The following is a 16,762-nucleotide window of genomic DNA, read 5'->3' as shown; positions in this document are numbered from 1 at the left end:
ACAAAGACCGAGGATTATGGACTAATGTTTAAGGACCAAATAGGTCTTGCAATTGAAAGAGTCAACTTCCCACCTCGAAAATGAAATTTCTTGAATCATTAGTAACATTTGTCAACAGACCTTTATTTTCTATGTAGAGGATTATGGACTAATGTCTAAAGACCAAATAGGTCTTGTAATTGAAAGAGTCAACTTCCCACCTTGAAAATGAAATTTCTTGAATCATTGGTAAAACTATATTGGGCCAGTTTTACCATATGTTTATGTATCATTTTTATATTTCATGTGGATATATATTTTGATATTATTATATCAAACAAGATTACGAAGGCTTTGATATTTTTTGAAAGACAAAACAATCTAATCCAACTTGATACAATCGATCAATATAAGAAGGAAATCCATTAATCCCTTCAAAAGTGACAAATATATACCAGAATTGAGCCTTTCGATTGGATAAGCTACGCGTGCAGAGATCATTAGTGGATGAGGCAGAAAGATTTAATTATTCCAAAAAGATAACCCTAGAAGACAATTATTCATAAAAATTAAATGATCAATTAGATAACCTAAAAAATGGTGGAACAAGAAAAGGTCAAAAGTGTTAGTGGAGAGATTCTAATCCCGTCAAAGGATCCCATTTAAAGAATTAATAAATAATTAATATCATATTAATGAGATCTTTGTAGTTAGAAATGGTTTTATTAATGGCTCATAAAATCGTATTTAAAGCAATATTCTTCAAGAAGATTTGGCAAAGGATATACTTCCTATTATTACAGCAAAGAGGGTATGATAACAAACTATACCTCCACATCATAGTCTATGCTGATGTGCTAATCTAACAATAGAGGCCACATGCTTAATTCTCAAAATTTTTTTTTAAAGGTTAAATGACCCAAGAAGAGCACTAAGAGCGACAAGAAATACGATCTGTCATGAGAATCTCCTCCAAATCTGAAGGAGCATTCTGAATGAACATCGAAGAACTCTCAGGACTAAGTGTCACTTTAGACATCCAATTGGCAGCCTTATTTGGGTCATGTCCCACGTGACAATACCTAATGCAATCCACACCATGAATCACAAGGTCAATCTCATCTATTAGCCTATTTGAATCTACCCTGATCCACACAATCAGGATTCTCTTAACTTTTGATCACAAGATTTGGCCAACTCATCTTAACCCATGCCCTACACTTTTGGCATAATGGTACGGTACATGCCAACCCCAGAGGCAGAAAGACTAAAGATGTCTCACGTTCAAATCTTCATCCCTCTATACCTTCTTCCATGAGTTTGGATTCTTGACTCGTTAGGAATAGAGATCTGTATGACACTTATCCACGATACAGTAGGAGTAGGGTTCATCTCTAAATATTGATATAATGAATCAAATGTGGGATTTTAGTGAAAGAGATGAACATTTGCTAAGTAGATTTCGCCTCATTTATGTGGTGAAAAAGTGTGAGAGGAGCATATACATCTCATATGAGAAAAAAGTTATCGATATTCTCCACTCTAATGAACCTCAAGTGGCCCCTATCCCCATTGAAGAGTGGAGAAGTAGGAGATAGATATGGAAGATCTATTTAAGATATGATGGTGGTGAGAAACATTGGATGAGATTTCATGGGCGAATCTTTTGGCAAGATTTGTGAAATAATGAGCACATGGTCTTTTCACATTATTTGTTTGTTTTTTTATATATCTTTTTAAGGGACTCCCCAATCATTTCGCCAGCTGACCTGACCTGCAAGCAGACAAGCCGACTCAATATCGTCTAAATGGGAAACCTGCCGGTTATTCCCCTACAGTATTCCAATATATTCCGACACGTGGCAATCATCCGACGGTCAAACAGCTTCTTAAATTAATTTTCACAGGACTACCCAAGTCAAAAGAAGAACCCTAGGGAAACTCAATCGGTTTCCCACTTTCCAAACCCTCCCCTCTTCTCTTCTCTTCTCTTCCTTTCCTTCCTGTATTTATATCTTCCATCCGTTTTCTCAGCTTTCCCCATTCCCAGCTTTCTGTCCTGGTGACACGGCTGTCTTTGCTGTTTGGTCTGCTCTTCTTCAGCTCTTCTCTGCAAATTCCATGGCGGTTCTACCTTCTTGTTTGGAGTTAACCATGTCTGTTCCTGGGTTCACTTCATCACCCCCTCTTTCGTCTTCTGGTAAGCTAAAAATAGAATCTTTAGTTTATTCTGGCAACTAAGAAATAGATTTCTTATACCTAATATCCTCTTTTGATTCTTTATTTATTCTCTTTCTGGGTTTTTCTTGTCTGGCATCTCTGGATTTTCTTTCTTTCTTTTTTACTCGGGCTGCTCGCATTTTCGTCTTCTCTTCCTTGTGTTTCTACTTCGTACGGTTTTGTCTTCTTTGTTCATTTTGCTTCCCCTTTTTTTTCATTTCCTCTTTATCTGATTTCAGATGTTCTTTTTTCTTTCTTCTATGATATGAAATACATGTCGTCACTCAGTGATTTGGGTTTGATAGTTTATTAAACTGTAACAGAAGGTGGTTGCGTGATGAGGGATTTGGACATAAATCAAGTTCCTTCAGGTGGAGAGGAAGAATGGATGATTATGGGTAGTGCAGAGGATGAAGAAGACTGCATAGGAGGCCCTCCCCGTAAGAAGCTTCGTCTCACAAAAGAACAGTCTCGTCTCCTAGAAGAAAGCTTCAGAGAAAACCAAACCCTCAATCCTGTAAGCCATGAATCCTGATCTACTCTTCTTCTTCTTCTTCTCGTTTCATCTAAAAAGTTTTCTAACTTTTGTTAATATTTGCAGAAGCAAAAAGAAGCTCTGGCTGTACAGTTGAAGCTAAAACCACGGCAAGTTGAAGTCTGGTTTCAAAACCGCAGAGCAAGGTATTTTTGACTTGTTCCATTTTTAATTTTTTTTCTTATCTTACTGGACTCTGAAGCTGGTCTTGGTCTTCTTCCCGTTTCCTCTGGAGCATGAGAAACTGAAATCATCAAGTGTTGAAAGATGCTCAAGCATTCTTCAATTGGAAATTTGGAATATCTTGAGAATCGTATCAGATTCAAGTTCTACTTGGTCAAGTTTCTTAATCTGATGATGTAATGAAATTGACAAATTTTGAAACAGGACAAAATTGAAGCAAACAGAGATGGAATGCGAGTATCTGAAGAGATGGTTTGGGTCGCTGACGGAGGAGAATCGGAGATTGCAGAGAGAGGTGGAGGAGCTGAGAGCTCTGAGGGTGGGCCCACCTACGGTCATGTCTCCACACAGTAGCGAGCCCATGCCGGCATCGAGGTTGACGATGTGTCCAAGGTGCGAAAGGGTTACAAGCACGAGCAGTACTACATCATTACTCGACAAGGGACCCACAATATCGACGGCCATGGTTCCCTTGTCCTACCATCATCCTTCCAAGGCGGCCCCACCAGTGCTCCATCAATCCAGACATCCTTCCGCCGCATGCTGAGTGGGTCCCTCCCCCCTTCCCTTCATTCACACATCAAAAGATTCATTACCTGATCAAGTCAAGGATGACTTTTTGGTTTGACTTTACCGTTGACTTAAAGCGTATGGAACGGTTAGGATCACTTGATTTTATTTTTTGGGAGTTTGTATAGTGTCTAATCAATTAGGGGAAATAGGTATCTTTGATGTAAAGAACAACAGACTTTGTTTTGTGTTACCAATTTACATAGATTAGTGCTTATTAAGGTATGATTTTTCTCCAACCTTTTTGTTTCTTTGTTAGCTTTTTGCTGTCTTTATAGAAATGAAGGAAGAGGAATCATTGAACTTGGGATTTTGCTTCAAACATGCTCAACAAATGCGTAAGACTATTTACCTCGAAAAGTACACTTGTCGAATTGAAATCTCGATCCAACCACTGCAATTTTCGTTGAAGGTGTACTGTACATTCATTGCACAAGACTGAAACTCGGTCACTGAACTAGCTTGGCTTGGGAGTTTGGATCTTTTACCTTAATATGTAAAGGCTTACGTTGTCTTCACGTTTCTTCACTATACATAAAGAATAGAATTCTCTTAGACATATTGACAGAATAAATTAGAGGCGAAACCCTAGTGGAGTGAACTTGAATGCTGCGGTGGTGAAAACTGAAATGAATGGTGAGATTTCAATCTTGACCATAGGTAGTACAGTAAATGCACAGCACTTTAGTTGACCCAACCTAGACTATTATATGAGCCCTACCTGTGGCTTAAATGCGCGCACGGTGAATCGGATCGAATCCACTGAAGTTCGACACCCATATATATGGGCCCTTATACCTTATGTAGCGAAGGAGATGTGAAAAGAGATCAAACCTAATTAAACAATGGTGGATTTATCATGATTAATGAAAGTCAATCCTAAGCAACACCATCATGGTGACCATCAAAACCATTGGTCCCACCTTGGGGTCATGGTCGTACGCGCGTGCAAGGCAATATTTGGGTTGCCCATCCAACCTTCCTTGGAAAGGAAAATTTATAAAAAACAAGATGTAGTAGAATTTAATTCAGAGAAACTTGTAACACATTTTCCATTGAAGTTTAATTTAATTTAAAGTTACCGTCTTATTATAGCCAAAATAACGGTAGAAACTGCCAAGAAAAAACCCAAGTTTCATAAATTATTTCTTAATTGTTGGAAAAAAGTATGGGATAGTGGTAAATTACGTATGTAATTACCACATAATGAGAGTGATGGTCTACCAAATATCCACCAATGCATGCACACACACAAGTAAATTGCGTAATATCACCCCACCGTGTCCTTCGATGGAATCGTTTTATTATCGAGGAGTTATTCAGTTGATAATGATTAATACTTTTTAGTTAAGAAGTCTCTGGAATGGTATAGTTCTATGAAAAAAAACATAACAATTTGGTTTAATTAATCTGTGGGAGGTAATCTTTGGCTTGAAAGTCTAATTTAGGGTCATGGTCATGTCATGTTCTTTTTGAATGGAAGCTTCTGAATTGGAAAATCTCAGTTGATGAAACAGTAGTAAAGCTAGGGATATCATTGGTGTCAAGGTGTGAATTATGTAATACAGCAGTAGTAGAAGATCTCAATCAAGTGTTTTTGTAGTGCCCTTTTTTCTTTAGTGTTGGAAGACATTCACTTTAAAGTTTGGCATGCAGTGGAGGTCCCAATCTTCCTTGATGGAGTTTCTAAAATGGTGGAAGGATGAGCCATGAGTGATTGATTTGAGGACTGCATGGTTGAGAAGATGGGTTCTTATTCCTTATTTTCCATGGTTAGAAAGATAGGTGATTCAATAGGTGACAAGAATATTTCCATGAGAAGTTTTGTAAATGCCAAGTAGTTGGGTTTGAGCTTGAAGGTTCAGGGTTCAAATAGGCTGTTGGAGGTTTTCTGGTTGAGGCCACAACAAGGGTGGATCAAATTAAATACTGATGGTAGCTCTCTTGGCAATTCGGGAATGGCTCGAGCACGAAGAATTTTTCGGGATTCTCCGACTTCAATGGTAAAAGTATTTCGGGCTTTCTTTGATGTCATGACCAATTTTGAAGCTAAGCTCAATCCATTGGTACGTGGTCTAAGAAATTGAGAATTTCTAAGCTGTGGATTCAAACTGATTCAGTGGCGGTTTTGATTCACAAAGGTTCCCTCCCTTAGTTTGGTCAAGCAAAGATGGTTGGAGGGGGGGGGGGGTGAGGGTGGTTAAAGTCATATCTTGATCGGGTGTTAAGTTGGAGTGTATCGTGACCTAATTCGAATCTGATGGATTTTCATAATGTTAGTTTTTTTTTTTGGAGTGAGCAATTGATTGCTCTTTTGTTTCTTTATGACTGATGATTGTGGTCCTCTTGTTATCGAAATCTTGTATTTTTTTTTAATATAAAGATCCTTTTAAAGAAAAGAAAATGAAAAAAAGGGTTTTGTTGGGAGGGGAGATTGTAAGAAAGCCTTGTATGGTCACACCCCACAAGTAATTGGGTAGATCTACTTAGATTTTGGAGCACATAATGATGCTAGGTACACTAAGGTCAGGGTCATTGATTATTCATCTTTGCATGTCGTTATCTACTGATGTCCAACCCCCACCATTGCTGGTGTGGAATTTGGATTAGTATGGTCTCCCCCACGCCAGACCAAACAAGTTTAGGTATTGGATCAGATGCCTTTGCTTCATTCACAAATATAAATATATATTTCTATTTCTATTTTCATTCCCAAGAGGTTTTCTACACGCATTTGTGATGTGACTTCATGATTAGAACAATCTTTTGTAAGTTATTCTACTCTTATTATATATATAAAAAAAAAACAAACCAATAATCTTCTTATACAATTACAAAAGGAATTCTCTTGCCATCTTATATGATATAATTTATAATTTTATGTGTCTTTTAACTTATTAATACACCTAGAAACGTGTCATTTAGAAAATCCTTCACATAAAATATGCCAATCAAGGTACTTCTAAGTACTAACCATGACAGGATCTTATCTTGAAAATATTAAACCCTAAAGGGGAAGCAAATCATTACATTTCTTTGTCTCCAAAATTAGGTATATATTAAGAACATTCATATACCTTATGGCCCAATTAGATCTTGGAGCAGCTGGGCTTCATGCAATTAGGCTGAAAGCAAGAAGGCAAATCATGAAGGTCAGCTGGGCTTTTATCTAATTGAGCCCAGCCCATTTATCTACCAGGCCCAAACCATTTAATGTGATGGCACTAGCAGGCAATTAAATGTTCATGCAAGTTTCAAGTATTGTATCGATCAAGTGATTTTAAGGGACGTATTGTTCCGTATTGAGTATTGTATCATACTGACCAATGTATTTTAGTGCAATTGAATAGAAAGGCGTATCTAAACTTATCGGTTGTGTTAATTATGGATAAATATCGGCTCGTATAGTATTGTATCGCATCGTGGGATACTTTAAACTTTATATTCATGTGTCATAGAACAAGATACTTTCCATGTAGATAGATCAATGGCTCTCTTCACTTTATCTCATGCCCCAAAAATTAGCAAGAGGAAGAAGAAAGTGACCCAAAGTACAAAAGTTGGCCCAACTATAACTTCAATGGTTGTGGACCCTTTACAATGTGGCTTACTAATTGGGCCCTAAAATTGGACCCAGGCCCAACTAATCAGCTTCTGGTGATATTTTCCTTCCATTATTTCCTTCACTAATTTTTTGCTTTTTCTTTTTCTCCCTTTTACAAGGGTGGGTCTGGGAGTGGATGAGAGGAATACATTCTCCCTAATTCTCCTTAAAAAGGTGTAAAAAGAAAGATGCCTTCAAATTAAAAGAAAAACTTAAAATGCTCACGCACCAAAAGGAAATGTGCTCCTTCTAGGAAGTGTGTATTGTGCTCATTAAGGAGGGAGCAAAATAATCATCCCATCCCCATCAATAGTGGGAATCTCTATTCTATTGATGCCATCTTACATGAATGTTTTCATTGCACATAGATCCTCTTCGTCTAGGCAGGACATTTAGAGGCCGAATACACTGACACATGCCCTGCTCGAACACAGAGGGATCTTGATCCGTATTCATTGGATCTTTACTTTTACATGCGAGCCATGCATACTAACTCCTACATAGAACATTCTCTCTCAATAAAATATGACATTTTTTTTTGAAATCCTAAGGCATCCTTTGAACTTGTATGAGATAAGGACTTCCAAATTTGCAACTAAGGTAAAATGGTAGGACATATAAGACATACCCAAGGACACCTCTTTTCAGCTGTGGGGCACCCTTACTGTAGTCCTTTAGAAAGAGGTCACTTGCTTGCTTTTAATTTAAGTGTGGGTTCTCCACTTATTGGTATGTGGGTTCACTGAAAATTTAGCTATTGCATTGAACCTCCTAAAAAATTGTCATGTAAAGAGTTCTTCATCAATTCCTGCCGACTTTTCCTTTTCTAGGGTTCTTTTGAAAAGTCCATGTGGATGAATCTGTGACTAGACACAAAAGACATACACTTAGCTACTCCACTGTGCTTGCCAGTTCCATTCAATTATCAGGAACTATTGATCAATCTAAGTCATAAAAGTGACAGGACTTTAGTTGCAAGCATGATTGAAGAAATGTAAAGCATGCCAAGGTTCCCACCATTATCTCTTCTTTAAGTTTCATTGATTCTATTAGGTTCTTGTTTGTACAATTTCCATGATAAGTTCTTCATGGAGGAGAGAACTTTGCTAAAGAAGGGCTTTCCATATGGTCTCTCAATCCACTAAGAAACTCAAACAGATTCATTCTATCGATCTGTTGGTTACTACAAAAAGTAATTGACACTACCAACTTAGCTTTTCTTTGGAAGTTGCTCCTTGTTTTGGGACCAACAAAGAAGACCAAGTCACACAGTCCCAAAAGAAGTTCTTCACATGGTGGGCGTTGGTTTTGTAAATATAATTTCAGAAACAGTCACTGAGTCACACAAGCACAAAGTTAAGTCATGCATATATGGAAGAGTCTCGATACTAGATTTCAACTTTTTTTTCTTTCTGGGTAGATCTCAATACAAGATTATTAGCAGCTAATTGCGTGTGATTAGTGATTAATAATACTTCACATGCATGGATCAATTTTTCTTCCTAATAGTATGTGCCATGTCTTTATCCTTTCCATGGCAATGGTCACTGCCCAAGCTAAGATGCATTTGGAACTGGTCCACTTAAGTCTCAAGCTCACACTCATAGATCAGAGAGGCTATATCCCTTCTGGGGTTCGTGCTCAGTAATTCTTAACTGTATAAACACACAAAACAATAAACTAGCTACTAAGAAAATCCACTTCAAATTTCAATTCCAGCTGGTCAAAGAAACTTAACCAATCTTTCTAATTACACTGTTTAACCTACTAATGCAGTAGTTTAAGATTTAACCCAGATAAGACAATTGATAATCTCGATAAATATCTTGCTTGCAATTAAACACCTAATCCGATCACATCATTGCCTAAAATGTTGACCAGGGAGATCATGTAAACTGAAATGAATTGTGGGTCCAAACCTAGCTAACAATGTTTACCAAGAAATGATGAACTCCAGAAACACACCCATGGCTCTGAAAACTCGATTAATTGCCTTTCTTACAAAAGGGTTATGAGAAAAAGATAAAGTTGTTTTTGAAAAGGGTGGTAGGGTAGATTCGATTAAGGATGGTTAGATTTGATTAGAATATATAGAAAAGATGGTCAATAAGAAGGCTTGGCCTTTGTCGATTTATAGGATTTGAAATTCTGTAGGGACGCCAAAGGGGGCAAATTTTGCTTTTGGGGGTGTAAATATCTGAAAGTCATTGGTTGGAACAAGTATTGTGGTTGAGCTCATTACTGCCACCTTGTGATTTTTGTGTGGAGGTGGGGGTGGGGGTGGGGGTGGGACACCTTTTGTGTGTAGAAGCACACATCTTTTGACTCATTTATATCTAACTCCATGGCAATAACCATTATAGAGATAATTTGGCTAGTTGATCTACAAAAGTTATTAAAGTGAAACCAATATCTTCTCACTATCATTTTTTTTCCCTCTCTCTCTCCCCTTTTTGGTACTACAATGTATTCTCAATTTTGGGTCATTGCTTTTGGTGATGATCAGCTTTTCTCTTTTGTAGTATTGAATTTCTTGTCATCCCACAATGGCAGAATACACTTGTGAGATGTCTCTTCCAACCCCCCCTAACTCTGTGAGGCAAACCAATTGCGTGATGTCTTAACTTTCTCTTTTATGATTAGTCAAAATAAGAGGAAGATTGTCCAAAATCCACATTGACTTCATATTTAAGGCACTTATAATTTCATACACTTTTCCTATATTCAAATGGCATTTGAGGTGCCATGGCCACAAAAGGTAATCATGTTCTCTAACACAAAATGATATTTTTTAAAATCTTTTTTCATTTCTTTTCGTGTTGATTAAGGATGTAATGGAACAAGGGAAGCGAATGTTCTTGTTCTATTGGTTTAGGTTTTGGCATTTAACCCTTAAACTGATTGGATATTTCAAATTAGATACTCGACGTGTAATCATTTAAGCAACGCATTCATCGTTTACATAATTCATAGGAATTATCTCTCTCTCTCTCTGACACTCTTTTCTCCCTCATCTTTAGTTTAGTTAAGGGGTTGCTTACCAAGATGACTTGGAGGTTTCTTGCCCAATAGTTATTGAAAAGACATAAAAGAGGGACTCTTAGGGTTCTCAGTAGCTCAGCTCTCCTTTTTCTTTGGTGGGTATGCTTTCAATTTCATGTTGAAGAGGGCCCAAATTTTATTTGATATTACATGACTTTTCATAAGCAATCATTTAGTTCTCATGGCTGGTACCCCTAGGTCAGTCAACATGAGAGTGAATTCAATTATTAAGGAAACTTCATTATTTAACTTACTAGATTTGATTAAACCGAATCATTATGCATGTGTTAGATGTAATGGCTTTCTTATCATTAATTAAAAATGGATACAAGTTAAATTATATGTCAGCTTTCATGTTTCTTGAAATCTAAAAGAAACGAGTATCTATCTTAACTAAAAATCTTCATTAGATTATCATGATGTCTGCTCAAATTAGCAGAGAAAGAGAGACGTTGAGGTTTAAGAGAGCACTTTTCTTTTTGAAAAGGGTGGGTTCGTTTTCATCAGGATACAATTTTGGTTATTAATTGAGACTTGAGAGTCTTAGGTATCCGTCCAACCTTATGAATCATCACATTTGAAAGTTAGGGATCAATTAGAGCTAACATCTTGACTGATATGATGATAGTAAAGTTTAGTTTGATGTTTATAATCATGTAGATTATATTTGAGAAATTGGATCAAAGGTTGTGAAAATGATAGGAACGGTATAAATGGAATTACTTCTTTTCGTATACTTTTTTTTTTTTTGGGTAAATAGCACCTCATTCATATAACTAAAAGAAGTACAAACAGAACTGCATGAGTACACAAGGTTCGAAACGAACCAAGGAGCGGACAAGGACCAAACTGTTGTACATGCAATAGACAGGGTCAAGCCAGGGTAAGGGTTGGGTCAAGCCCAAAATGGATCATGTCCACAAAACCCGTAGAACAGAAACACCAAAAAAACACCAACACCCACATAGGGGGACATACAACACGCCTCATAGGGGGGCAGACAAACAACACCCACATAGGCAAACATATAACTCCCACAGTTGTAGTGATGGTAGCAGCGAAAATGCGGATCGGACCTACCATCCGGCTCTGCCATATAGGCGTACCTATCAAGCTCGACGCAGAAGAACTTGTACCCAAAGCTAGAGTTGTTCTGCGGTGTGCACCAAGAAAACGTTGTAACCAAAGGAGCTGTTATGAAAAAAAAAAATTGAAAAACAAAACAAAACAAAAAAAGAAGTATTGCAAACGCAGATCTAAGGGGAAACCCTAGATCTGGTTATTAACGGAGAGAGCGAAACGGAGGCGGGAAAGGGGGAGACGAAGACGGGAAAGAGGACGGAAAAGAGGAACAGGGAAGGTAGGCGGAGGGGAGACGGAGAACAGAGCCAAACGGAAGAGAGAAACAGAGAAAACGGGAGAGAGAAACAGAGATGACAGGAGAGAGAACAAAGATGCCGGGAGAGAGAAATGGAAGAGAGAACAGAGATGAAGGGAAAGAGACAGAACTGGAGGAGTGTGAAAAAAAAAAAAAAACAGAGAAGAGACAAGAGAGAGAGCTGGAGGAGAGGGAGAGACGGGAGAGAAAGCTGGAGGAGAGAGAGAGAAGCAGAGAAACGGAGTGGCAGAAGAGGAGCAGGAGACCGAAGCGATGGAAGAGGAATAGGGGAGGCGGAGAGACTACTCAGGCGTGCCTCTCCGCCTCAAACTGCTCGATCTAACAATCGTATACATTTAGAACTTAGCCCTCCAAGTAAGAGAATCAGCTATATAGTTTTTCAATCCCCTGTGGAATAATAGATTTTTTTTTGGGGGAGAGGGTAAAGGCTGACTTTATTAAAGAAGAAAAAAATAAGGAATATAATACAACAAGAGAAAACTAACACAAAGATCTCTAGAGAGAGAATCCACTAGACTTTGTATTAGACAAACCGAAACCTCGGCTGTCTGGTTGCATCATGCTCCAATTCGAATTTAGTCAATGCCGGCCAAATAATTATTGGATCTAAGATTTAGATCTTGACAACTGACTTAGCTCGGAAGTTAACAACATAATTAGTCTCTCCAAAGCAATGGGTAACCCTCCACTCTATAAGAGATAAAGCATATGATTCTAAATATGACGCCATTAGTGTAATTTATAAGCTATTCTTTATGAGCTAATAATTTGTTCTAGTAGGTCTATTCAATGGTCAACTAAAGGAAAATTTGTCTTTGCACAATGACCATAGGAAGGAAATAATTTTAAAATTTTTTTTGGAAGAAACAAGAATCATGAAAAAACTTGTTTGGGTGTAAAAGGGAAGAATTTTAACTTCCAAAGACAACCAAAGAGTAACATAAAAAGAAATAAGCTAGAATCCACTACTTATCGGGCTCCATGTATATTGACCATAATACTTAGTAAAGACGTTTTTCTTGTCCCATTAATTTTTTTTTTTCACTTTTTTGGTAAGTGCCCCATTAAAATTGTCTCAGACATGGCATATCTTCTACGTGATTAATTTGTCTAGTAATCCTGAACATGTTTTATAGCTACTTAATTTAAGTGGAAGAGATTTTCTTGGGGAAGTCTTGTAGACTAATTATGTGGTTGCTCATTATTTGAGAGAAAGGAATGACGGTCACATCATTTCGACTATTAATTTTATAAGACTTTTATTACTTTGAGCCAATTGAAGCAATCTGTTGAGAACCTTTTTCTCCTTAAATGCTAAAGTGATATCAAAGTAGTACAATAGAGATACTTACATATGAATATAATGAAGTTAGGTAGTAGCATATGCTACAAAGGATCAATATGATCATCTAAGTTATATTACAAACAAAAGCCATCTCTGATGCCAATTGTAGCTGGAGATGCCCAGGGTTGATAACACAAACACGAACCCACAAACAAACACAGGACAATTGATATTATGCAAGGACTAGCTAGGACTATTACAGAAAGAACTGTAAATAGAAGACTTTAAGACACTATTACAATGGAGGAAGAAGAAAGCTATTACAAGACAAGAGGCACTGAGGATGCTCGATGTGTCTGAGAGAGGGGGGGCCTTTATAGTTACTAAAGGACCTTTGGACTTTAAGCTCATTGGAGTCCACGGGTTTTAAGTGACTCTCAAATCCTGTGCAGACGTAATTGGCTTTTGAGGTTCTTTGCTTCAGCTTTAAGAATTAATAATGCACCATAGGGTCAACATCCTCCAATCATTGAGAAAAATATCTCAAAAGAAAATATCGATTCAAAGAAAGAAAATTTCAATGACAAATTCAGGGAGAGATTTAATACTTTTGCCATTGTAGCAAATTTGATCTTGACAGTCACCTTCGCCATAGGTTTCATTGTCCCTGGAGGCTACATGAGTGATGGCTCGTACCAAGGCATAGCAGCTACCTTACTAATTTGTTTCTGTGATTTGCAATACCATGACTTTATAATATCTCTCTACATTATTGTGGTGAATAGTATCTTGGCACAGTTGGGTGACAACAACATGTTGATTCTTGCAGTTCAAATAAGCTAGCCATTGTTTGGTTATAGCTCTCACTTTGATGGCTATATCATTTGCAGAAAGTTTGTCCTCAGTGTTCAAATGCATAGTTATGTATAGTGGTTCATGATACATATACATTATATCTAAGGAAAAACTTCATAGATGAAGCATGATCAGCAATGCTTTCCATGCAGCTTTTCCATCGTTGATGTTCCTTACCATCTCTATTATCAAGTCTTTGTATACGTCAATAGGTCCAATGTAGTCATCTAGATTAGCTAGAACTGTTCTCATTCCATCCATCCCAGTGTAGAATAGATGATAACTACGAAGTCTTCTAGAATACAATGAATTTTCACGCATCAACTAGTTACAAGTATACGTGTTAGAAACTTTTTGACAACCCTTTTGATGAGCAAATATTATTAGGCGAGGCTATGAACTTTGGGTCGTTGATGAAAGCATCTATGTTTGTATCTTTTTCGTGTCAATTACATAATATTATCATGCTTCATTAAATGATAAATTACGAAATTTGTAGATTTAAAACTACTAAAGTAAAGAAACACTGAAAAAGTATTAGAATATAACTATATCAACATTTAATATTCAATAATATTCTTCATAGATTTGTTTTGCAGACGATGAAACGCAAAACAACCACAATAAGTGAAAGGTATATTTTGTGGTCCAAGAAATCTTTCATATACATGGCATCAACTAGAAGGGAAAGAAGAAAAAAATGTTCTTAATGCATGCCCATATCCTCAATACTTCACCATTAGAAAAAAGTTTCTACCAGGCCTCTCTTTAATCAATCTTGTTATATTTCTATAAGAAAAAAAAATAATAAAATTAGAGTAATCAATCTGAAATATGAAAAAAAAATCAATAAAAAAAATAAAATTGCACATTCATTCATATGTGAGGAGATGATATATCATAAATGTCTTTCATCTTGTTTATCAAAATATAATAAATAATATATAAATTTATCTTTCATTTTTTTTAAATTCAAAAGAGAATTTAAGGTTAGCACAGTTTCTTATAGGACATCCATCCACACATACCCTTAGTTGCAGCAATAGTGGTAGATGAAATAAAGAATCATCATTCAATGTTTGTTTGTTTTACTTTATTCTAAGGTATCAATTCCATAATTATCTACCTTGGTCAAGATGTTACAAGGTTTTATTCTATCAATTGTGTGTTTGACAATTTGCTCTTTCTACGTTCTTCGACTTTTTCTCATTTGCAAAGGGGGGGAAGCATCACGTGGTGTATTTGTCATCAACAAATTTAATGTTCATAAAAGAAATGAAATTTTTCTATGTTCTTCAACTTTTTCGCTTGATTTGCAAGTTGATTGTCACAGTTATAATGGAAGTGTATGAATTGTCAAAGCTTGACAAGAAACATGCCTAATTTTAGGCATAAGAATAATTAGTTGTGTATGGAGCTTGTTCCAATTTGACTACTTATTCAAAGATGAATTAGAGAGGTATGGAAGGCGATGGGTATTGTTAATAAAAATGGTTACCTACCCCACCCTAAATGTATTGATATTCTCATTTATGATGTAACCTTTATAGGAAAAAAGATGATGAGTATGGTATCTGTTACACTTGAAGACCCATTTCAATTAACATCAAACCATCTATTTCTTAAGCTACATGAAATACCAAATGGTAATTAAAGTGAACTGAACCAAGTCAATGGGGTCGGACTAAATATTTTTGCAAGAGCTAGCACAAATGTCGCAATGCTAGCTCATTAAAATACAAAAGAGATAAGCTTTAACTAAATTGAAGGTTCTCGAATAAGATGGGTGTGTTATCTGATCTTCAGTTACATAAGTCAAATTCAAAGACAAATCCTTTGGACAAAAACAATTAATGTGAAAATAGACCCACATTAATTCAAAAATATATCTAGCTGACTAATGGATCTGTTTTTTAGAGATAGGTAACGTAAACTGATTACCAATGTTGTTGAAACTAAAAGCATGGCCTATATATCTCAAAGCAAAGGCAATAATCTAGCTCAATAGTAAAGCTAATAAATACCAAGCACCAAGTCCAGTCCCTCACTATTATTTTCTTTAGAATCTGCAACTTTTATACGTATAAGAGGCTGACAATAACTATTTTATATATAAACACTACTTTTGCCTCTAATCCAAAAAGATTCAAATTTTTTACTTCATATTATAAAGTGTTAGTCTTCGTCAACTGAGTCAATTCTTTGAGGTTCAATTCTTTATTGTGACCTCATTTTACAGTGTTAGGAATAGAATGCACAACCACAAAGAAGATTACAAGCAAAACACATTCAAAATTGTAAGAACTCTATCGTGGTTCATTAAAACTATCTAAATCTCCACTATTTCCTAAAACCTCTATCACTATCAACCTTACAAAGTGCAACCCAAGATTATTTATAGGAAACCCAAGACCCTAATTCTTATACAAGTACAATTGTACTCTTATACTATTAATTGATCCATAACTCGTTTCAATTATATTTATCAATTCTTATACAAAGTACATTTGTACCCGATTTGAAAAATGGACTTGCAGTAGAGGTCCAGAAGCTCCACCACTATTCTCAGCCTGTGGAGGGGTTGCAGGGGCTCTAACCCCGTGGTATAGTGCAACTAGACCCAATGGGTCGACCCGTTTACACGATTGGGATATTATTGAAAGATTTTAGATTTTCAATTAGATTTTTTGGTAAGAATTCTTGACAATTGGTTGTGAGATATTCTTTTGTTGTTCTTCTACATAATAAAAAAATTATTTTTCTTCGCTCGTTGATATAACATATTACATCCGTACGTGAACTACGTTAAATTTATGTGTATTTTCATAATTTTTGTTTTAAAATTAACTCTTTGAATTACAAAAATACAAAGCGTAATACTAAGTGAAGAAACTTAAGATGCATGATCTAGGCCTATTCACTTGTCCCTTCATATACACGTCTGTTGTGAAAACTCCACCGAAAAGACGATAAGGGGTAGAGAAAAGTAAAAAAAGGAAGAAAAAAAAGGTGGTGGTGGAGACTGGACACTGGAGAGAGACATAGGAAGAAAGAGAACGAGAGAGAAGGAGTGTGTCCACGTCATTGAAG

The 16,762-nt window shown here is 36.5% G+C and overlaps 1 protein-coding gene across 1 annotated transcript; it reads left to right on the top strand.

Moving 5' to 3' along the window:
* Positions 1 to 1,945: 1,945 nt before the first annotated feature.
* On the top strand, positions 1,946 to 3,703 carry LOC149001180 (homeobox-leucine zipper protein HOX3-like). The gene is made up of 4 exons (XM_089140441.1): positions 1,946 to 2,179; positions 2,523 to 2,716; positions 2,801 to 2,880; positions 3,122 to 3,703. The coding sequence occupies exons 1-4, from the start codon at positions 2,101 to 2,103 to the stop codon at positions 3,462 to 3,464; spliced, it is 696 nt and encodes a 231-aa protein (XP_088996567.1). The 5' UTR covers positions 1,946 to 2,100; the 3' UTR covers positions 3,465 to 3,703.
* The last annotated feature ends 13,059 nt before the right edge of the window (positions 3,704 to 16,762 follow it).

This window comes from Hakea prostrata, chromosome 11 (assembly GCF_041222555.1).
Source record: "Hakea prostrata isolate BN-2017 chromosome 11, UWA_Hpros_2, whole genome shotgun sequence".
NCBI lineage: Eukaryota > Viridiplantae > Streptophyta > Magnoliopsida > Proteales > Proteaceae > Hakea > Hakea prostrata.
The sequence above is the reverse complement of the archived record's forward strand: the minus strand, read 5'-3'. Positions and strand labels throughout refer to the sequence as shown.